At 31.5% G+C, this 23,770-nt stretch overlaps 4 protein-coding genes across 5 annotated transcripts; 1 reads left to right on the plus strand and 3 right to left on the minus strand.

The window, feature by feature from the left end:
* Nucleotides 1-1,795: 1,795 nt before the first annotated feature.
* Nucleotides 1,796-6,691, minus strand: LOC107027043 (trihelix transcription factor GT-3b-like). Its single transcript, XM_015228204.2, has 2 exons — nt 6,288-6,691; nt 1,796-2,684 (listed from the first exon to the last, which is right to left on the minus strand). Exons 1-2 carry the CDS (start codon nt 6,630-6,632, stop codon nt 2,049-2,051), a joined length of 981 nt encoding a protein of 326 aa, XP_015083690.1. The 5' UTR covers nt 6,633-6,691; the 3' UTR covers nt 1,796-2,048.
* Nucleotides 6,692-8,183: 1,492 nt separating this feature from the next.
* On the plus strand, nt 8,184-11,035 carry LOC107028649 (phytochrome-interacting ankyrin-repeat protein 2). Its single transcript, XM_015229799.2, has 3 exons — nt 8,184-9,053; nt 10,259-10,430; nt 10,531-11,035. The coding sequence occupies exons 1-3, from the start codon at nt 8,931-8,933 to the stop codon at nt 10,743-10,745; spliced, it is 510 nt and encodes a 169-aa protein (XP_015085285.1). The 5' UTR covers nt 8,184-8,930; the 3' UTR covers nt 10,746-11,035.
* Nucleotides 11,036-11,528: 493 nt separating this feature from the next.
* LOC107027341 (mediator of RNA polymerase II transcription subunit 28-like) lies at nt 11,529-14,118 on the minus strand. Of its 2 annotated transcripts, none has more exons than XM_015228518.2 (4): nt 13,970-14,118; nt 12,999-13,235; nt 12,004-12,116; nt 11,529-11,880 (listed from the first exon to the last, which is right to left on the minus strand). In XM_015228518.2, the coding sequence occupies exons 2-4, from the start codon at nt 13,171-13,173 to the stop codon at nt 11,746-11,748; spliced, it is 423 nt and encodes a 140-aa protein (XP_015084004.1). In that variant the 5' UTR covers nt 13,174-13,235; nt 13,970-14,118; the 3' UTR covers nt 11,529-11,745. The 2 variants fall into 2 exon arrangements, with proteins under 2 accessions (XP_015084004.1, XP_015084005.1); XM_015228519.2 differs by having other exon boundaries at nt 12,999-13,224; nt 13,970-14,105.
* A 2,199-nt stretch (nt 14,119-16,317) lies between these two features.
* Nucleotides 16,318-17,659, minus strand: LOC107027146 (F-box/kelch-repeat protein SKIP25). Its single transcript, XM_015228322.2, has one exon. The coding sequence runs from the start codon at nt 17,558-17,560 to the stop codon at nt 16,403-16,405; it is 1,158 nt and encodes a 385-aa protein (XP_015083808.1). The 5' UTR covers nt 17,561-17,659; the 3' UTR covers nt 16,318-16,402.
* Between the last annotated feature and the right edge of the window lie 6,111 nt (nt 17,660-23,770).

Below are 23,770 nucleotides of genomic sequence, written 5' to 3' on the forward strand. Positions count from 1 at the left end.
TTAATAATTTTTTTCACAACGATCTTAAATCAAAAATAGAACTGTCCCAACATTATATAATATTATAAATTGTAGTTATAAGTAAGGATATTCATTATTTGGATTAAATCAAAAAATTCAATCGAATTTTAATTTTGGATCGTCTTTTTGGATTCTTGATTTGGTTTTGGATTTATAATTTACTTTATAGGTTTGGTTTCGAATTTAGAAAAATGAAAACCAAAAAACCGATTTTATATATATATATATATATATATATATATATAAATTAAGATGTATTTCTACAATTATACATTTTATACATTTACATATAACATAAAAATAAAATATATAGTATCTTCAAACTTTTACTTAATCGATATTATTTTTTTAAAAAAAAACAATGAAAAAAAAAACACAAAGTTAGAATTTAATGTTAAAAACTTTTAGATGACAATTTTTTGGGCTTTTGTGGTGACTATTGTCGCCGCTAAAGGTCTAGTTATTTTATAGTGAATCCTAGTTAGCAATGCTTAGGTGGAGGGATTAGCCCCACGTGGCTTGCCAATTCAATAAAAATATGGGGTGTTAACTTTTGAGGATATGTATGGTCTCTTAGAATAACAGTAGGGGCATTTTTGATCCCACAATGTAACGAAGGGTATAAGTGGTCTATTTCACATAGTTCAATGACAATTTTAACCCTTTTTTATTTAAAATATTATTTTTAAGTTTCGAAATATCACAAAGCTTTTTGTATATTTAAATTTTATATCAATTTAATTATACGATCCGGAGAGATTAACAAAAATATAAAAGACAAACACACGTTGAAAATGGACAGAAAGGCAGGTGTGTGATAAAATGAGGTGGGGCAAGTGGGATCCACTTGAAATAAATTGTCTCAAAATTGTCTGGCGATCGATTCGATTTTAAAGTTTATTGGTTTAATTTGTTGGTCATTAATTTGTAGATATGCTAAATCGTTATAAGATTATTAAATTTTTTTAATTTATTTGTTATTGTCATTGGCTATTAATCGTAATCGATTTAACAAGTAAGATGAGACGCTAACAAAAATCATTGAAAATCACTTAAAAATAAGGTAACAAACAAATAAATCATGCAAGTGAGCTGATAAACAGTGACACATAATAGATTAACCGAGAGTTTAAGATAACGAAAAATAAAAATACGAAACAAAACTCGAAACGAAAGACCTATATCCTAAATTGTATAAATATAATCGTCCCTATAATTTACTATCAGATCATTAAATGCCTCATTTGAAAATCTCAAACTATTACAAAATCGATAATCAGAATAATAAATTAAAAAATAAATAATGAGTAGGTGTACTGTTGTAGTTGGTATGTAGAGATAAAAGATGTCTATATCTATAGGCCCATATGGTCAGAGAGGACTGAATTTGAAAATAAAAAATTCGTTATTTTGTTTTCATTTTCACAATTTTTTTATTTTACAAATTTTAGTCTAACATTAAAGTTTGTATTTTGCAAGAAACTTTACAAGCATTGGAAAATGATCAAGAATTGAAGAATTCATGGAGGCTATAACTAATTACAAATTAAGACCAAGTTAAAGGTATCCATCTATGTTAGTGGTCAATAAAGTGGATTAAGAACCATGAGATCTCGGATTGATATCACAATCTAGACAGTGTTAGCTACTAGGTGAATATATATAGTAGCGTTGACGGATAAAGCTACCTGGTACGTGTTTCTTGTTATTGGTGGGGTAACAAATATCTCATGAAATTAATGGAGATCCTTACAAACTAGTCCGAACACCACAGTCATAAAAAAAATAATAATAATGAAGCCAACACTATGGATGCTTTACAATACACCATTAAATTTGATTAAATTACAAACAAATACACTCCAAAGCTCAATGAGAACATGAACTATGTATCATCAAGCCTGCATATATCTATCTAGCTGTGACATTCTACAAATTGGAAATTTCCTATTTCTATGTAAGCAAAACTAATAGTTTTCCCAAAATATTTTTGAACCAACAACAAACAGAGTACACGACGAATCATCTCACGGATGATTTTCACCGATGAGTTTGTTCAGAAGTGTTGTCAACAGGGCATCCCTCTTTTCAGCTCGGGTCTCCTCTCTCGTTCTCCTTTGCTCCTCCCTCTCCCTCCAAGACTGTTCAATCATCATCCTATCTCTTTCAAGCTTCTCCATTGATGATCGCCATTCCTGCTCGAATGCTTCTCTTTCACGAGCACGCTTCTCTGTTGTCTCCCTCCATTGCATTTCAATCCTCAGCTGATGCTGAAAGAATTCTTTAAGCATTTCTTGAATATTATCAACAACTCTACCAGTGTTGTTGTTAATGCTACTCCCAAAGCTGGCTTGTCTTGAAGCTTTTTCTGCATTGCCTGTTCTTGGACGCTTTTCTTTTTCGGGTTTCTTTTTGGGAGCAACATTGCTTCTGCCTAATTTTACTGCATCACTCTCGCAAGCATAACCTTCTTCATCTTCTGAGATTTCCTCTGAAGATCTGTCTCTACTTGTTCCGCGAGGCCTCTTCCTTGCCTGTTGGGAACCAGCCTCAGATTCGATCGGTACTCGATGTACATTATTCATATTTGATGAAAAGAGTGCATGAAGCTCATCAAAGTATGGAAATTGTCCGCCATTATCTGGATCAGATGTTTCCTTACCCTGTGAAAATTTACAGCCTCCATCAAAACAAAAACTAAAAGAGAAGGCACGTTTCTCGAGAGCAAATTAAGACTTAATGAGATAATCTGGTAGGTAATATACACTGTGAAAGCTCTTTATTTAAGAGATCCAAAATCTGATGATAAGATTGTGATCCTCTTATAGATCATCTTGACTCATCTCAACTACAAGAAAACCATAAAGAGGAACCAACTTCCAAAACCTTGATGAAACTAAAGAACCCTCCGGAGTTCTTTTTAAATACAATAATAAATAGACTCCTACAGAGTTGAAAATCAATAGTTGATAGACTAGTAAGACAAAGTGACATAATGAAGGGCTTAATAATGCCATGAAGGAGTTGCACATTTCAGACTTGTACTAATAGGACCAATTTACATACATGACCAAGAGTTGGGTTCTCTGTGTTTCGAGTTACCAAAACCATGAAATTCTAGATGTGATAAGACACAGTGTGGGAGTACCTTTCAGCCAAAATAGAATAGATGACACTGGATCTTACCAATAACCTAACTTAGAAGAAAACAGAGTATACAGCAGCAAGAAAGAGGACATCGAGATTCATGAAGGCTGCAACTTAAATAAAACCAACTTTATAGTTTATACATTAGCTTTGATTCGGATTCTGCTCTTCCTTGAGCCTCTTACAGCACAGTAATAAGTATCCAAATAGATGGAAAATATTCAAATCGGATCACTGCCCATTGTGAACTTAACTTGATTCAATCCATTTGCCTGCTGACATATGCCTCGCAGGCAGGCCAACTGTGGCTGAAATGTCATAAGAAGGCCATGAAGCAGGTACTATTTTTGGATATGCTAACTTTTCTAAAATCCTATCGTTGTAGAATTGGTGTTTCGTGGTAATTCTAGACACAAACTAGAGGTATTTGCCCCCACTTATATTTTAGGCTGCACAGCAAAGTAAGCCAAGACATGGTCATCTCTCTACCCAGGCAGGATAATTGTGTTATATAGAAAATAACTACATCAGAGTTGCCCTCAGGATGCATGTTCTTTAAAAATTATTTACAAGAATGAACTTCGAGTGGAAGTACAAACTATTGCCTCCTATATCAGCATACACCTCTTTCATCACTCCCTCAACCAGCCATGAAGATAGAAATTTCGCTAAGGGTGTTCAACATTTGGAGTATACAAGGAAAAAATATTGGCAATGGGTTCACCAAAATTTTAATCCAACTGCATAATATTTATCCTATCATAAAAACATGTCTAATAGAACAACAATTCTATAAATCAAAACTAACCAAGTCAATAAAAGAAATTTGACTAGGAAAGTCAAATATGTTATTACAATTGTATTCTGCTGGTCTCAACTTCTTTTACAATAAACTCATTAGGAACGATACTAGGCATTTTTCTTTCTACGTAAGGCAATAAGCAACAAAGGACGAAGCTATAGTGGCTTAAGGTTGGTTAGTTGAATAACTTCGTTGGACGACTATACGTATATATAGGTCAGATACTACTTTTATGTAGATATTAAATCTTGAATAACCTTGACGCAATTGAGAGAAGTAACCGAATGACAAAGGGTTTCATGATTTAAACTCAAATTGAGATCTTTCGCTTTTAAATAAATATCAAAACAAATAACATGATTTATAATTAAAACATTCTTCAACCATTAATAATAATCATCAAACCATTAAGAACAAAACTTTTTAATTCAAAAGCCAGAGTGAGGGTCATAATTTCGAGGTTGGTAAGGACCATTTTCTATGTATATCATTCTTATTTCATTGTGGTGATCTGGATGATAATAAAATTGGAGTTCTAATCTTTACAGCATTTTAAATCAATTTCTTGACAAGAATGAGACATTTCTTATTGGTCAACATTGAGAATGCTATTTCTCGAGTTGTTTCCACCAAGTAGCAAGAAATGTCTAGAAAACACATTTGTCAAGTTAATAGAATCGAAGGAGATGAAAGAAAAGTGAACTTTTGAAGGTGTGATGTTTGGCTTTCTTCTTCGAAAGAGTATCAAACTGTATTATCCTACAACAGTAATGAAGGATTAAAGCAAAGGAGTAAATGTGAGTTTATCACTATTAGATCACAGGTAACCAACCCTTTTTTTACTCGATAAGTTAAGTTTATCCCTATTGGATCTCATGCAATATACCTTGCCATAAGGACAGAGTACGATGTTGATATTGCCCTTGTTTGGTTAGAAAGTACGAGGGCAGAAAATATTATCCCTCAACATTAGCATTCTCAATGACTGCAAAGTTGGAAAAGAAGGAGCAAGTAAATGTTTTCCCCTATCCTTCCAGTTTTATGGAACATCTTGAAGGGTAGGGTGAATATTTCTCACAGGAGAAGCATCAAAGAGTTCTCTGTCCCTCTGAGAACAAAAATGGTGTCAACCTGACTATTGCAAAATGAAAAGAAGCGGCAAGATACAGCTACCCTTTCTGACCATTTATTATCACTAGTCTACAGCAAGTATGTGCCATTTGGAAACCATGAAGTTTATTCTCTATCTTGATATTTTCTTAATTTAACAGTAAATCACCCAATGTTGACAACCAATTCAGAAAAGGATGAGATTTTCTTTCATTCTTTGCTGACACCCCCATCCCCAAAACGCAAATTTCGAAAGTAGCATGAAAATATAGTTGTTAGAAAAGCATCAGATAGTTGTGAAGTAGACTATTAAAGAATATAAACTAAAACGACAACTAAATTAGGTATTATTATAATTCCTCTTTTTTTCCCAAAGCCCATTGTCCCTTCTCTTCTCCCAAAAGGAACAGTCTTGACACACATATATCTAAACCTCATTGGGATTACAAAGTCAGTAGATGGTCTTGAACACACAAAAATGCAAGATACATTCAACTTCCTTATCCTTCGGCTATCCAAATGACAAGCTAGAAAATCCACAATATATATGACTTCTTTATCAGGTAAAAACATCTCTTAGGTGTTATATACTATATTCCACCAAGGGAAGGTCACAATCGACCAAAATGAACAAATAAACTAAGAAATCTGACTCCATTTGCACTACATACTCTCTCTGTTTCAATTTGTCAGGTGCAACTACTATATTGAGGAACCAAACGGTGTTCTCTTCACCTGGAACTTTGTATAACATTCTTTTAGATATTTTAAACTACAAAAGAATTAATATTTGATACTTTTGACATACTCACCCCATTTCAATTTCTAGAGGCTCGTACCACTGTATCATTGATTTCTAAGGAGACGGGGAACTAAGTCTAGTCGATGGATGGGGTCATTAGACCAGGCTCTTCAAAAAAAGAGTGCCTTTTTACTATTTTGGCAAAGCACTAGTTCTAACTTTACAGCCAACATGTTTGAGACTACAAGATTAAAGGACATGTCCGTACATTCTACCTACCATTAATTTAATACAACAAGTTCCCAAAGTTCTTCATTACTTAAACTCATTCCTATCGAGTCAAAATCAGACAAACAAATTAAATTACTTTCTTACTTAAACTCCTATCAAAGTCAAAATCAAACAAATAAATTAAAACAGATCGAACAGCTAACTAAATTTATTAGGGATTAAGATGATAAATACCTTGTAACGATTAATCAAAGTCTTCCACTTGCTTTTACATTGTTCAGCACTTCTCCTGTATCCTCTCTCATTAATTCTAGCAGCTACAATCTCCCATAGACTCTTCAAATTACTCCGCTTCGCCGAAGAGAACTCCATCTCAAGCTCACCACGAATTGCTATGAAATCCCTAGTCTCTTGATTACTCCACGGCGGAACACGCTCGTCCCGCTTAGGAAACTCATCGTCTCCGCCTAAACCGCTGCCGGAAGAACCACCGGCGCCGGGAAGGAGGTGAAGGGGGTGCTGCGGAAGCATCAAACGCTGGGTAAATGGACCGAGATTTTCATTGCTTCCACCAAACATTGAGTGTTTTTTTTTCTTCTTTACTAAATTTTATTTTTTGGAAAATGGCAAAGGGGTTTGGTTTATTTAACTGGAAAAAAAAAAAGAGCAAAAAGGAGAGTTTTAGGGTCAAAATTAGAAAAAAGACATTTTTTTTATCGAAGTCATATATTTTTGACATTTTTTTTCTTAATAGACAAGTAAAGTATAATGGTTGGTTTGTAGGGGTAATTTGGACATTCTTTAAAAAATACATCGACCAACGCAATATTTAGGTTTTACTTTCATTAAGATTATGACGATTTGAATTTGAATGGACGTCTTCATCATTAATAGTTGTGATGGTAAAGGTGGTTGGTGTTGCAGTGGATTCATGTGATGATGGTTGTTGGTAGCTATTGGTGTTTATAATTGTGAGGTTGGTTGATATTAGTAGTTAGTGGTATCGATAGTGATAGTTGAAGTTTGTGTGGTGGTTGACCGATGATAATAATGATATGGTAGCGACAATTAACATAATCACAATGATGAAGATTATAAATTGCGTAATGACTGGCAAGAGCGGTCTAATGTTGGCGGTTGCATTAATTTTAGTTGGTGATGTAGGAGGTGGGTGGTGGCTGGCGATGGTAATTATCGTAGTAATGATGGCAAATGTGGTGGCTAGTGGTTGTGGATAGACAATAGCGGTGACAACGATCCACAACAAAAATATCAAATAATTCAAATTTGTATCGCAAAATCATATTATAAGGAGAAAATAAAATATACCCTGTCAAAAGCAATATAATTTTTGAAACTTAAACTCCAAATATCTAAAACCAAGATGGTTATGGCTACCTAACATTAGGGTTGTCCAGTGCATTGTTATGTGCATTTCTTTGGGTTTATCTAGTGAGAATTTTCTATACATCGAAGTTGAACACTATAAAGAAAATGTATAAAGCCAAATATTTGCTAGACATTTATAGGACACAATCACTAAGAATTATGGCGGATTAAGCTAAAATTATATTGCACATGAATTTATGAATTTTTTGGAGAAAATAAAATATATTTTATGTATATAATTTTGAAAATTGATCTAATAAAATGTTAAACGAATCACCAGGTTAAATGCTATAATCCTACCATCTCATAAACACACTTCACCCCGTCCTCAACCAATTCAGAGCTTGACTTCTTCGCCTAATCCAAGATCCCCCCTCCCCCCGACTTGGGATCAATACCAACCCTAACCTCAGATGTGACAGTCAGTCCTACACTCTTCCCAACCTTGACCATAAATCATAACTCAATCCTAAATTCTAAACTGACGTAAGATCAAATCCTGAATTGACACATAATCAAACTTTTAATCTCAAACTCGACCAATTAATGGGTTGGTCTAAAGATAAGGGTTTGATCTCATAATCGATGTCAAGTCTCTAGTCAGGTCTAGTTGAGTCTCAAGGTTGAGGTAGGCTCGAGTCTCAAGATTAGAGTAATTTCTTTCTTTCCTTGGCCCAAAAAAAAAATTGAAGCAAAATTGGAATATTACATATGAAAAAGCCCAATAAATATCCTAAACCATCCATTCTTCAATATCCTCCTCAAAAATTCTAGGGTTTCTCTTCTTCCTTCTTCCTCCCAATTCCTTCAAAACCCAAGCCTAATCAAACAAGAAAATCCCTTTATCATTACATATGCAACCTCCAAACATATTCCAAATTCATCAAGGATTCATATAATAGCCCTTTTTTTCCCGTAAAAAAACAGCTATTATATATATATATATTGTTTGCGTGGTTTTTTGAATTGATAATGATAATCTCTGCATTCCTTCGTTTCACTTCATCTTGTGTGTTCAATAAGCTTACAAATCTTCGTGTTTTTGGTCCTGGATTGAACCCTTTTGGTCCTTACAACTTGGCTAATCATTCCTCTCGCTAAAGCCCTAATTTTTTTCTTGGTTGGTTGTTTGCCTCTGGATCATGTAAAATTGAAGGTTGTTTCAGAAGATTATCACTTGTTTTGGTTCTTGTCTATTGAAGACTTTTCTGGGTTTCTCTCATAGTCGGAAGACAGATCAATCTTGTTGGTCAAAGTTATTAGTTTTATGTAAAAGGTCTTGTTTTGGTGTATTGAGATTCAGCAACTGATATACAAGTAGAGTCTTTAGACTTGTTGTTGATTAGGTTTTCGAAATTTCTCTTCCGGACACTGGTGAAAGAAGATTCTGCAAGAAAGAATAGAATTGGATTGAGTATTTGTTTCAATTTGTGGCAATAAGGATTGGATTTTGGAGCTTTGCTTATTAGGTAAGTGGAGAAGAGGAAAATGGAGGAGGATCAGGTTGGTTCGACTCGACGATCAAGAAGAATGCGTATAACTGCAGGTGATACGGATGATCGCGGTTGGACTCCACTTCACATTGTTGCTCGGAAAGGTGACCTGAAACAGGTAATTTATCTTTCATGTATGTTGCATATATCAGAAGCTTAATTTCGTGTGCAATTACTGTTGTTTAATAGTATGATATGTCTATTGATTATGGTTTGCTATTGGACAATTTGTTATAAATATACATTATGTGATATTGAGTTAATACTAACAGGAACATAAGGATTTTGAGATGATAACGAAGGAGATAGGCCCAACATTAAAGACTTTTCATGGTATGATAGGTTTTTATTAAGGGGGAGGATTGTGGTAGGTTGTCGGTCAATGCGAAATAGTCCTACTGTATGTAAAGGACTCAAAAATCAGTATGGTCTTGGCGTTGTGCTTAGCTAGTGCATTGGTATCGATTTATCGTCTCTTAGTGTTGAAGTTAATTTGGTTCTTTTCTTCTCCCCCTTTATAGCACATGTATTTTCTCTGTAGTAACAAATGGAGTACTTCATAATCCACAAAATCAGTGAGTCTGTCAGTAAACATCTCCAACAACACTTGGGGGATGAGACTGGTGGGAGAGGAAGTATGAGTTGTTGGGTTCAGCTTCTCTTTTTTTGGCTTTGTGTGTGTGTGGTGGTGGAGGTGGAGTCAGGGGAACCAAAGCCCTCTTATTAGTGGGCTTGGGGTACTTAATGGAAAAGAAAAATGAACACAATTAACCTTCGAAAGTCATATATAAGTATGGTCGTATGTTACCTTTCTCAAAAAGAAATTATGCAAGTATGGTTGTGGTTTGTGATGTAACTCATTGGCTTATGAGTTTTGTTGACATAGAAGCAAAATTATGTTTGTTGGACCTATACTGTGCTTATGACAGATTACAACCATATTCAGGGCCCCTGATAGTACGTATAAGTCCCCTCCTCCTGTCTTTTCCTGTGTCCTTTAATTCTCTTCGTCACCACTACCTGCCTATGATTGTCAAATGTCACCAAGCTTCTATGGTTGCTTCCTGCTGAAAGTGCTTTATTATTTATAACTGATTGGGACATAAGACAAAATCTTAGATTGGGTGAAAACTTGGATACACAGTATCTTAGCTTCTCGGGGTTTTTATTTTAAACTAGTTCTTTTTTACAAGTTTCCTGTGCTATAAAAGTTTTTCGGTGTTACAGAATTCTTCAGACAGATACATCTTTGGATGCATTCTCCCTTCCACCATCTTTACTTTGGTTTAGACTTTACATTTTTTTCTGATTTCCTTGGGACAGGTTAGAAGGCTTCTTAATGAAGGTATGGATGCAAATGTAATGGCAGGAGGGCCAAAATCATTTGGTATGACCCCACTTCATCTTGCTGCTAAGGGAGGTCACGTGAGAGTTATGGATGAATTACTTGAGAGAGGTGCTGATATCGATGCTCGAGCCAAGGGTGCATGTGCATGTAAGTGCCTGAATTATTCTTAGTAATATCCAACACAAGGCTATGTTCTTTCTTCTTTTTTAATCCTTACTGTTATCTTTATATCGCTTTGTTTGTTCAGGGACTCCTCTCCATCATGCTGCGAAAGAGAAAAAGAAGAAAGCGATTAAATTCTTGATTAGGAATGGTGCATTTTTGCCAGATGACATCTCTGACACCAGGTTCAATCCACCACTTCACTATTGTCCTGGTCTTGAATGGGCATATGAGGAGATGAAGCTGCTTCAGCTGGAGAGTTCATCATCTGGCGAGGCCTCCTACAGCTCGGAAAACTGAGGCAGAATTGAATGCGTTCCAAGTGTTGGTGTGTAGAGTTCAGGATGGACTCCTCTCAATGTTGTCTACTGCATATTAAGTATTGTCGTCAGTCTACTCAAGTGTTGCGTTTGGATTTGATATGTTCTCTATATTTGTGATTTGCGTGTTTGGTATTTTAGCTAGTAGTTGTTACTGTGACTCGATCACTGTAAACAATCTCTCTCTGTTCACCATTTGCTATAGCTGTGTGACATTGTCGTCGAGAAAACATTTCATATGTGAAAAGTATACAATATGATTGTGGGTTTTGCGAGTTCTAAATAATTTTGCTTTGGAGCTGTTCTTGTTTGACTCATAAGTGATGTGCAGTTTATCTTCTCCTTCCCTTGTATGGCTGCTGATTAGTCATTTTTCATGCCTGTTGAGAACCCCTTTTGATAATTATGGACATGAACTTAACATATTAGGTTTGTTTGATACGAGGGATAATGGATAATATTCTTGAAATATAATGATGTTCTATTATATGTTTACTTAGGTATTAATTACTTTTGGAATTTGTTATCTCACCATTTATACTACAGAATTGGGATAAGTCACTCCATACCAAACAATCCCTCACTAAAAATACTTCTATTGTGGTTAAGTCCGTTAATAAGATGAAAGTCGAAAAATTGAAATAAGAAATGCCTTCTTCAGTGCTTCTACCTAAAGAAACAAGACTTGTTCTGTCAATCAATTAAGAAATGCCTTCTTCAGTGCTTCTACCTAAAGAAACAAGACTTGTTCTGTCAATCAATGTATGCCAATTTACGTTGTTCGGACTCTTCAAAAGTACCAACAGATTCGCCAAATGTAGTATATTTTTGGAGAATTCGAGACGGGCGCGGCATCAAAAAGTGGAGAGTCCGCGCAACTAAGATGTCAATGGTGTTGGAAACAACATTACTTGTCATCCCAACTTAAGTATTCAAATTGAATCACAGGTAGTACAAAAAAAGATGATGTTATCTATGGTTTACACCTTTTCTAACTCCATGTTGTGTTTTTCTAGTTGGTCCTTTAAGTCCTTCCTCCATCCTTGGATCAATCTCTCTTGTTTAGCTATGAGATCAGTTTTTGTTTCCAACTCTTCTTCCATCTTCTCTATCTCCTATAGGCAAGAAATTACATAATTATAAATCATTAGCAATGGTAAAAAAGAGGAGGGGTAGTAATTACAAGTCCTTTGGTACCATTACTGATTCTATCAATGGAAGAGTTTCCTACATATTACCTTCCGAAGCATCTCGGGTCTTGTGGGCAGATCTTCGCGTTGCAACCCAACCAAATTAAGTTGAAGTTTTTTCGCAGCTTCCATGAAATCTCTAGCATGTCTCTCAACATCAACTGTGGAACAAAAACAAAATTTTAACTTCAATCAGCCAAAACATCGCAAGGGAAATGCAGTGCTACAAGAACTTTGCTGCTTTCCGCTAATCAGTGGTTGGATACTCGTACTATCTACATACAGAAAGGAACCTTAGAATCGGAGAAGAGATTGTGCTTCATCAATACAGAGAAGCCTGAATGATTTCCATAAATGTGCAATATTTGATACATTGAAGAGCATGAAACAATTGATGACTAGTTGTAGTCATCTACCCAAACAACAACAGTAACTACGCTTCAATCTAAAACATTGTATGTTATCTACTCATCCAAAGAAAAAGAACCACTTATGACTAGTTGTAGATACAAGTCGCGTTGAGCATATATGACAAATATAATTCTTCGACGAAATGAGTTCAATATCCTTATTAGTTCCAACAATGGCTGGATTCATATTGCACTCAAGGGTGTGGCCTAGCGTCTAATGAAGCTGGAAACGACAATGGAACACCAGGCAGATAAGATAGACGATTATGGACAAAACTACACGATATAAAGTTTCAAAAATAACACTGATAGAGGAGATTCTAAAGCAAACCAGAAGTTTTGAATACGAAGATATAAGTATAATATTTCTGTTTTATTGCTTTCTTCTTATTTATCACTATGCTTATCCTTCAAAGACACAACATTTGCACCTATTCGGCGGAACCAGGATTTAAAATTTATGAGTTCCTACCGTCACCTAATGTTAATACTAAAATAATAATTGGATTCACAATCAAATATTTACTAAACCTCTTAAATGTATTTAGAAGGGCGGGACAAAAGCTACTGGATTCACGTGAACTTGTAAGTGAGCGTCTAGTTACATACAACTATATGTCAGAAGTTACTCACTCTGATGATATGGATGAGCTGAACGATCTATCGCCTGGAGTTCTCGTGCTGGCAAACAGGGTAGTAACGCAGCTTCTAATGCAACTATAAAGGCGGTCATGTCATCCCTCGAAGCAGAAGAATTTATCCGTGGTTCAATATTTTGATGTTGATCAACCGAATGTCTGTCAGCCATGTACCTCAAACAAATGCAGAATCGCAACACTTCAATGGCCAGTAGGAGATGCTATAAACGCCCTTACGAACAAAAAATGAATCAACATTCTTGCAAAAACTTAGTAAGAAAAAACAAATACGAAGGAAGCAGGGTGGCAGATCCACAGTTACGATACCCACGCATCTGAACCCAATATTTTCGACATAACATAAAAAATTATGTTTAAAAATTCACTAGAACTGTAACAAATAATAGGTATGAGCCCAAAAGATTATATTATATCTTCAAAGGATGAATTCCCTGATTAAACACTAACAAGGGACTAACATGGCTTCTTTTTTTTAGTTTTTATAACCGAGAAATCCTCGAGCCCCATGGACACACGGTTCGAAACTCAATGGATAATGGACCTACCCCTCTATCCTTCTCAACTACCAAGCTTTTGTCTGTGTAGGGTTTGACGGGTGGAGCTAAGTGGGGATTCATGGGTTCGGACGTTATCCAATAGATTTTTCGTAGATCTTGTATTTGTACTATATATGTATATTAACTTGTGAACAACTGAGTGGTAACGAGTTGTGGGTTCGAATCCCACTATTTACAAAAGATTCACTCTCTTAATCCTGACTTCGTCTATGAGTTTATGGATTTTTCATCAGCAATTAATTAACAATCAAAGGCACAAACAAGAATATCTAATTTCAATCAATAAATCCCCTTTATGCATTAAAAAAAAATGCAAATCATCAGAAGCTTAACAAAATAATTAAAGTTTACAACTTTGAAGAAAAAAAAAACAGTAACTGTAGTTTACCTTTGAGCTATGAGTTGCAATTTTGCAAGACTGTAATCAGCAAACGTGAAGACAAGAAATTAAGCTGTGGGTTTATATTTGGTGGGTCGGATAAAAAATTACCCGTTTATGTGCCCTAAATTGAAAGCCCCTTTTGAAGTATTCTAAGGGACATTTGGGGTTAGATGATTATAAAAAAAAATTCTTTCGTTTTAATTTATTTGTTTCGTTGTGAATTGAGACGAAATAATTATGTTATTGGATCTTTGTACTATTAAGTATGTCAACTGAAATTGAAAAGTTAAAATTAAAGAGTTATGAAAAAAGATTATTTTTTTTTAAAAAAAAAGTAACACTAAAAAGGAGGGTTTAAAATAAATAAATTAAAATAGAGAAAGTAATAATATTAAATTTTTATATTGCAAAAATATAGTTTTACGAGTAATTAGTTATTTGGTGTAATTTTATAAGGTTTGACTATATATACCCATACCATGGAAAAGTAAAAAAATTGTTTCTGATCTATCCTCAACTTAAGTAAAGCATATAAAAAATTAAATATCTAAAATATATATAACAATGAAAATATCATGTTGAAAACAATTAAGAAGAGAATAAGTAACAATTAACAAATAATACGACAATGGCAACAAAGCGAAATCATATAATACTGATCAACTCGAAGAATAAGATAGTAGGAGAGTAATGATAACAATAATAATAATAACAATAGTAATAATAATAATAATAATAATAATAATAGAATAGCTACAACAAATAAGGAAACTAGACAACACTGGACTACCTATCAACTTTTTACTATAATTCTTGACCTTCATATCAGTCTATCTAGGATATGTCCTCAGTAAATTATAGGTGTATCATGTTGTGTCTACTTCTACCTCTTTTTATGTCTACTAAAGTCAATCTCACACCTCCTCTTTGAGATATTTGTGCATCTTTTCTTTACATAATCGAACCATCTTATAAAATAGGGGTGGAGATGGCATGACACTATTATACATTTATACCAATTTAATTTAGCATGGTTAGATATTTTAAAGTTTGATTTTGATATTTTTCGGTATACTAAATCGATGATCATAATTTGTTTAACTTCAACTAATATATATTTGTATTAATAGAGTATTATGACTTCACAATTATTTTTTTTTAAAAAGTCTCAATTGTATCATACTAACACATTTATATATATATATACTCCTTTTGTTGATCAATTACATTTAAAATACATTTTAATCAAAATAGAATAGTTAAAATTTCAACTTCTAAACATTTAATTTACGTTAATACTACGTTACATATATATTTATTACGAGTATTTCTTTTCTATATATATATTAAAGGGAAAAAAAAGGTGACCCGTGAAGCTCATTACTTTTATCTTGTGTTAGGTTTTTTGACTTTCTGAAATTAATTTTAAAAGCTGTGGTACTACTACCTCCGTTGAACGGTATAAGTGAATTCGTGGTCCTTTTGCAAATTAAAATATTTTATGGGTATATTTTTTAGAATTAATCTGATATTATTATTTTTCATCTACATTATTATAAATAGATTTAATGGTATATTTGGTTGAAAGCTAAGTTATTTATTTAAAATTAAAAAAGGATCAACGAGCTTTCTCTACCTTCTTGTTAAAATATTGGTTCTCTTTTTTTGAATTATGAGCCTATTTATAGTTTTAGAATATAGGAGTTGCGATTGGAACAAATTTGAGTGAAATATCATATGGGCTCCAGACTTCATATTTATTTAAATTTAAATAATAAATTAATCATATTAATCCATAATGTTTATTTAGATTAATATATTTATAAATTTAATATAATCTGAATTATTTAATAAATTTATATTTAAATAAATTTTAAATGATTACATATCCATCTTTAAGAAATTATAGATAAACTTCTAATTAGCGATAATATAGTAGTTATTGATATAATGACGATGATATTACAAGAGTTAGCAGGGAACTGAAAGTGAATGAAGATGTACTTCTCAAAGATATTATTAAATCTTTGCAATTGATCTTATTTATTAAGACTTATTAATTAGTAATATGATAAAATTATGAAAATAAATAAACCTAATGATTAAGATTATGTTCGAAAGAGACAATATGAATGATTAATTAAGACTAATTAAACAAAACAAATTTGACGACCTAAACCTATCATTTGTTTGATTAAAGATTTAACGTATAATTAGCTAAAACTAAGATAAAATCATATTTGATAGATCATAAAATCATGTTAGCTCTCATGGTGGAATTTGTACGTAAATACATGCACAAATTACGCAATCATAAATATATCATAAACGTATATCACATAAATTGTTATATAGAAAACATAATTCATAAATATGTTATAAACGTGTATAGTAAAATTGCTATGCAGAACGTATGTGTAATGTATATACTAAAAGTTATCATTGGCTCATCCTAGGCAAAACATGTATATTCAAAACTTGAAACCCTACCGGAATTTCAACCACAACCAACCTCGGCGTCTCCACCGCCACATCGACCACCACTATCCCACTACCACCACCACCAACCACGCAAACTCTACCACCATCCGCCACCACATGTTCCGCGCCTTTAAGCATTTCATACTCCAATATTTCCACCCAAACATCCCTCTCTTCATCATATCTTCTCAACACTCCTTTTGATTCATCCACCATATAAAGTATCTCCTCCGCCATCGCCGCCACCGGACCCCTCCACCCCGATAACATCCCCTCCGGCATATCATGCCACGTGTCCATTTCGATATTATAAATTATCCCTTGTTTAGCTGCATCACCTTTTACATTCACCATACATAATTTACCTTTCCATCCAACAGCTTCAATTGCTTCTCTACTAAACTTCCCATCTTTTAATCCACTCATTTCCTCCCATTTCCATTTCCTTTTCCGCTCGTTACGATAACGAGCGGAGTAGTGGGCCCGGTTATCAAATTCGGGCCCACTACTGTTATCCAGGTCCCATTTTATAACTGATCGAGCTACGTCCAGGTTATAATGGGACCCAACACCACTCGCTACATACACCGAATTACCCAACGCGCCTGCAGCGCACCACCGGCGGGGAGCATTGAGACGGGGACCGTGAGTCCATTTTTTCACCGTCGGATTGAAAATCAACGGACGAGAGATCGCCGGCAGGAACTGATCGGCGGTTGCAGCGAGGAGAATTAAGTTACCGGAAACGGTTACCGATTGAATCGGAAGGTTTCTGGAGATAAACGAAGGATGTTTAACGAGGATGCGAAGTGGTGGATCTGGTGGCGGAGGAGGAAGAAGGTGCCATTTCGATGAAATTGGATCGAAACAAGCAAATTCAACTTGATTTGTAGATAATAACAAAGCGTAAAGAGACGAAAATGGAGGAAAAGAAGGTGAATAGATAAGCTTACGCCATGAATGACAAACGGAGAAAAGTGTAGAAGGATGTACTTGATTTAAGCAAATTTGAGCAACATCATCGGGAAGTCCAGGTATCAACGATTGATGATGACGGCGGTGATGGAGGATTTTGCGGCGGTTGACGGCGGCGCAGGCGGTGGTGGAGTTGTTCATTTTTTTTTGGTGGATTTAAGAAGAAGAAAGTGAAAAGATATGTGATAAATAAATAGAATTGAAAAAGTGATGTGGTGTACATAGTGTGAAGTAAAAGGCAAATATTGGACACAAGTTATTATTACTATTATTATTATTATTATTATTATTATTATTATTATAAAACAAGAATACTCCTTCCCTCCTTTTTTTTTTTTTGTAACTTTTTTATTTTAGTTATTTTTCGAAAATTTTAATAATTTTAGTTGATTGATTATCTGAATGTTTAGTTTGTTGGTGAATCTTTGTTATTGAAAATTTTTATCTATGTTTTGTATTTTCATAAATTTTACCTAAGATAAAAAAAAAATTTATCATGAGAAATAAGATTTTTGACCTCTTATATTTTGTATTATATTATATTGTATTGTGTTGTCATAATGAATATTAAGAAAAATATTTTATTAGAAATATTATAAGAACTTTTTTAAAGTTTAAAGCGTATTAAAGTTATTATTTTTAATTATATTTCACTCCATGTAAATATATCTTTTAGAATCTAATAAATTCTTCTAATATAATACTAGGTTTACATGAAATAGTAAATATTCAAATCAAGCACAACCTATATTAAGTATGTTTAAATTGTTTTTATAATTTAATCAATTATTAGTGACTGTTTTAGAAGGATATGTACAAGTAGAACCCACAAGGAATCTTATTATCTATTAAAAAAAATTATCATTGCTATGCATGAATCATTATTTTCTAGATATTTTGAAATATGTTTGTTTTTAGAGATGGTGTTAAGATTTTAAATTTATGATTTAAAAAATTTATGTTCAAAATTATTTAATTTGATTGAATCTGTAATTAGAATGTTGGCTTCGTCCTATTTGTGTTTGTATTGTGATTTTATAAAAATATGAATATCTTTAGTCAAAATTATCTTTTCTAAATCATATTTATGAACGTCAAATATATATTTTTTCAAATATATTTTTTTTAAAGGTGGAATAAAATAATTTGATTGAAGCATAATGTTCATACGTATCATAATAGATTAGCATATTTTTACATGTATTTTCTACTTTTTGGATACAATTTATATTCTCTTAAGCGAGATTTATATAAAATTGGTATATGCATATGCACTTACTGTTTTGAAATTATATATTATGACGATATCAATGAAAAAATTGAATTTAATGTGCACCTCAATTTTTGATTAGGCTAGAAAAATTAAAATTTATCAATAGAATAACTGAATTACGTATAAATTGATTCAAATATTATTGAAATACGTATAAATTAATTCAAATATCAATATCACGATTGTTCTCCCAAATGTGGTATGGATGAGAATACTAAAGAAAAAGAAGGGCAAAAGAGTAACTCAACAAATTAGGAAATTTGTGGATACAACTAATTAAATGGTTAAAACTTTTTGCAATAAATACTTGTGATAAAGAGGTTAGATATGGAGACAATAAATTAAATATATGGATGAGATAATAATAAATACTATAAATAAAAAATAGTAATAAATGAGAAAAGAAGTTTGTATTTTAATGGAAAGAAAGTGGCTAACTAAAAGTAGCCTTTCTGGTACACCCCTTTTTCTACCAAATATTCTCTTTTTTTTGGCTTATGATCGAAATTTCAGAAACAATTAAATTAAGATCTTATTATCTTTTTAAATTTATCATTTTGTAATTTTGTGATTTTTTTTTGACTTACGTGACATTTAAATATCTTTCACGTGTCTCAATTGCGCGGGGTTACGTAGTATGTCACGTAAAACAAAAGTGTATATAATTACAAAAAAATAAATTCAAGGAGGTAATAGGACATTAGTTTAGTTAAGGTGTGTCTCTAAAATTTCGATCAGCCCAGGAGGTACTTGTACATTCTTCCGCCTCTTTTAACCTTCTCTTCTTGTTTTTTATTCTTACTAATAATATTCCATGTATGTGACCTCCTTTATGACATATTTTTTTCGTTTTATTTTACTTAGTTCATATTAATTTGATTAAAATAATTTTATAAATTATTTCAAAGAAAATTAAGTTTAACAACTAAGTATTTTTTTTCTCTATTTCAATTTATATGATATTATTTAATTTAATAAAAACTTTAAAGAAGAAAATATATTTTAAAATTTATGTATAAAACAAGTCAGAGATATTTGTGTAACTATAAATCATTTCATTGAGAATTTCAGTTTTGACAAATCCGTTTGGCCATAATTTGAGCAGAATAATATTTTACCTATGTTACTTTACATTTTTGAACATTTTTAGCCTTTTAATTTTATTTTAACTAAAATATTGAAAAAGATTAGTTTGTTTTAAAATTTAAAAAAATTATAAACTTTTTAATTTTATGGCCAAATTTTCTGGGTTATTTAGCATAATTTAAGGACAAAATTAATAATTTACGCCAAATTTAAGAATGTAGATAGATAGATAAATAAATTTTTTTTTAAAAAAAATGTATCTTAAGTATATTACATGGTTTTTTTAATTAGAAAAATAATTCTAATTGTGGATTAAAAAGTAAAATAAGAAATTTTGACAAAAGTCTTGAACTTATTAAAATATTGAAAATACTGTTTTTTTTTTCCTTTTCACATTGTCCATCAACTTGTTGACAACTTTGTAGAGACAAAAAGTGTATTTATCACATTGTGTATCTAGTCCATTAGTTTTTGATAACTTTGCAAGAGATCAAATTCATTAAATGTCAACAATGTGAACAAGAAATCTATCACAAAAATGCTCAAGCTCTTTTTTATTCCTACTATGTGTTTTTTCATTAAATGTATATGACAAATTGCTACCATTTTCAATTGAGGACCAAAAAAAAAAAGAAAAAAAACATATTAAACGAGCTAAACAAGTTTTGTGGAACGAGCTTAACTGTTAAAAAACATTAGTAAAGAATTCAAAATCAATTTTTAATCTCTTTTACGAGATACTATTTGTTGCACTCTTACACTAACTTAACCATTCTATGGGAATTTTTATTCATTTTATATGCTATAATTAGCACAAAGTTGTCAAATGATTTTTTACAAGTAAGAATTACAAATAGAGGTGGTAGCAATATTTCAACAACATATACATTTGAATGATTACTTAATTAATAATTATTATCGTAAAATATTATTTTCTTTCAAAGTAAGTGATCATCACAAACTATTTTGACTGATTAAATTTTTATTCTAAAATAATATTAGAATGAGACAAATTTGTTTTTTCTTGACTTTATAATTATTATTTTATGCTAATCAAAACAGCAATTTATAAGGTTATATATCCTTCTGAAGATTTGATGACTTTTTCTTCCATTAAGAAAAGGACTATAAGCTTAAATAATTATCTCAGTATTTTGTCACGTATTGAGTTGATTTTTCCATTTAAAAAGAAATATTTTTCATATATTATTTAAGTTATTCATTTTTCAAAAAAATTATATATTAATCTTTTTATTTAGTTATAACTAACTTGTAGAATATTATTTTGACCCTTTTAATTTTGAGTTAAAAGATAAAAATATATTTAAAATATCTCAATTTTTTAAGTTCCATTTTTGTTATCAGTATATGAGTTTTTTTTAATTATCGAAACACTTCAATTATTAGTTATTCATTTATTTTTTTTAACAATGATGATATTTCAGATAGAAAAGTGAATTGAGGTGTGTTCGATAAACATTTGGTGACAATTTATGGGGAAATTAACGTATTATTTATGTAGGATAGAAGATAAAATAACTAGTATATGTATAATTAATTATCTCTGCATATTTAATATTTGTATAAAATAATATATAGATTCAATCATAACTAATTCTTATATTACTAATAGATACATAACTCTAACTTATTATCGAACACCGTTAAATGAAAAAAGTTTAAAACTTTACTCGGATTTTGCGAGGGAGGAATTCGAATTATTGTGATGATTCATAAAGTGTAATCACAAAAAGATTTAAATATAAATCATAATATCTTGAAAAAACATAATTAAAATATTAGTCATTTCTCTTTTTATTTATTTTGGTTCTATACTAAAATTCTTAAGAGATTATAGAAATCACAATTCTAATTCTAGCTCCAACTCCATTTACTAAAATAATATTCAATCTTTCTCAATTTATTTGTTATAATTTTTAAAACTTTAGTTTTTGTTTCTCATTTTGTGAAGCTCTAATTAAATTCGAATCGTATATAATAAGATTCATTTTGAATGTGCTGCTCATAATATGATTTTCTTTATATTAAAGACTCAAACTTGACATCTCTGATTAATGGTGAAATAAATTTCATCGTTACACCACAATTCATGTTGATTCTTTTAGCTTAATTATTCTTAAAACAATGTTTTTTTATATAGAGATACTCAATTTTTTTATTTTTTTTATTTTAGGTTTAATAAGATAATTTATATCTCAACAAATATTTAGAACTTGTTTTCGCATGTGTTTTATTTATTTTATTTTTTAAAATTTTGTGAGCAATCAAATATTGTGGTATAAAGTAAAAAGAAGTAAGAGAGTATAATAATTATTCAGCCATTTTTCAACCCCTTTCATAATAATATTTCGTGTTTTTATTTATTTGTTTTATTTAATCATTTTAATATGAACATTTTTTCTATAATTTGTTAATTCTAAACCATTTCACAATATATAATATCATAAAAGTTAAAAATATGGTGATACATTTTAAATATAATTAGCTTAAAATTATAAAATTTATTTTTTTAAAATTAAATTATGTGAGTAAATAAAATTAATCAAACAATAATTATTTCATTCAAAATTTCAAACAATAATTTCCCCATGCAACTATACTCAACCCCTCTTTAACATCCATTGTGGGTCACAATCACCTAATTGTATGGTTGTGAAAAATAATGGCAAATTGAGAAAAATATTTTTTAAAATATTAAAATTTTGGCTGATGAGTCACACTCACAAAAAAGTTAAGTGGACATAAATATTACAAATGAAAAGCTGCAAAATAAATAAATAAATATCCAACACCATATTTATTTATCAATCAATATTTCAGTGACGTATATAAAATTTTACATAAATACTATATTCGAGGTGGAAAATTAAAAAAGAGCTAGATTATATGATAAAATTAAAAGACCACATCAATAATATGAATCTCCCCCAAAAATACAAATTTTAGCTGCAATGATTATAAAAGTTAACAAAATAAAATAAGTTGGATTTTTGGGAGAATTTTTAAAAATGAATTTTAGTTATCAATGAAATAATATAGTAGAGTATAAGGTTTGCCCTTTCTAAAATGGTTCTCACAAAAAGAATATGATGGGCGTGTAAAAATCAAACTAATAAATAAATTGAATTTTTTTTTTAATGATTTATCATTACTAGATTATTGAGTAGTTTTTGAATGGTTTTGTAAAATTATTTATTGGACTATCGGTTCGATTTTGATTCTATAATTTTGATCGATGGTTAAATTGATGATTCAATAAGATTATATTAATGTTATTATTTTACTCTTACTTGCTTATACAAGGGTGACAAACATTTTACGAACTATATTTTCTAAATTTTAAAATTATTTTTGGTTGTAGGCAATACAAACCAGCCTCTTTGCCTCTCTTTTGTGACATCTTATGTCATTTCGATATAATCTGGTATCCTCGAGTATTTCTTGAGTTGAGTAAATTTGAAAAGAGTTAAAGTATATTTCATTTTTATCAAGTTCAAGCTTATATTATGCTTTAGAATTTCCCTTACATGCTCGTACATTTCATATACTGAGTCATTTGGTTTGCATTCTTTCATGATGCTGACACAGGTATTCAGGATCATCAATAAAGATATGGAAGAGATGTTAGGATCGAATCCACACACACACACTTAATGATGAAGAACACAAGAACTTTAGAGAGAGAGAGATGAGAGATCTAGAGAGAGAAAGATGAGAGATCTAGAGAGAGAAACCAATATTTCGTGGTAACACCCCGTGAGTAAACTTCCACAGCGGTGGGGTATATATATTAATGAATTAGAGTATACTTAGTTACAGAAAATAAATGGTACAACGAGAACATTAATATATGACAGTACATCAAATATTAATCAGGCTCCACAACCTAACAAGAGATAGCCACATATCCTTACAAAAGTCATAAAAATTGAAATAACGCTATGCCTGAAAAACCCATAAGGTTGGATAAG

Source organism: Solanum pennellii, chromosome 8 (assembly GCF_001406875.1).
Source record: "Solanum pennellii chromosome 8, SPENNV200".
NCBI lineage: Eukaryota > Viridiplantae > Streptophyta > Magnoliopsida > Solanales > Solanaceae > Solanum > Solanum pennellii.

Excerpts from the sequence above, each read along its gene's own strand:
- LOC107027341 (XM_015228518.2), bottom strand. The coding sequence starts at position 13,173 with ATGGCTGACAGACATTCGGTTGATCAACATCAAAATATTGAACCACGG. Across the intron at positions 12,117-12,998 it reads AGCTCATCCATATCATCAGA|TTGATGTTGAGAGACATGCT; the intron begins GTGAGTAACTTC and ends TTTGTTCCACAG. Across the intron at positions 11,881-12,003 it reads GACCCGAGATGCTTCGGAAG|GAGATAGAGAAGATGGAAGA; the intron begins GTAATATGTAGG and ends TCTTGCCTATAG.
- LOC107028649 (XM_015229799.2), top strand. The coding sequence starts at position 8,931 with ATGGAGGAGGATCAGGTTGGTTCGACTCGACGATCAAGAAGAATGCGT. Across the intron at positions 9,054-10,258 it reads GGAAAGGTGACCTGAAACAG|GTTAGAAGGCTTCTTAATGA; the intron begins GTAATTTATCTT and ends TCCTTGGGACAG. Across the intron at positions 10,431-10,530 it reads AGCCAAGGGTGCATGTGCAT|GGACTCCTCTCCATCATGCT; the intron begins GTAAGTGCCTGA and ends TTGTTTGTTCAG.
- LOC107027146 (XM_015228322.2), bottom strand. The coding sequence starts at position 17,560 with ATGAACAACTCCACCACCGCCTGCGCCGCCGTCAACCGCCGCAAAATC.
- LOC107027043 (XM_015228204.2), bottom strand. The coding sequence starts at position 6,632 with ATGTTTGGTGGAAGCAATGAAAATCTCGGTCCATTTACCCAGCGTTTG. Across the intron at positions 2,685-6,287 it reads CTTTGATTAATCGTTACAAG|GGTAAGGAAACATCTGATCC; the intron begins GTATTTATCATC and ends AAATTTTCACAG.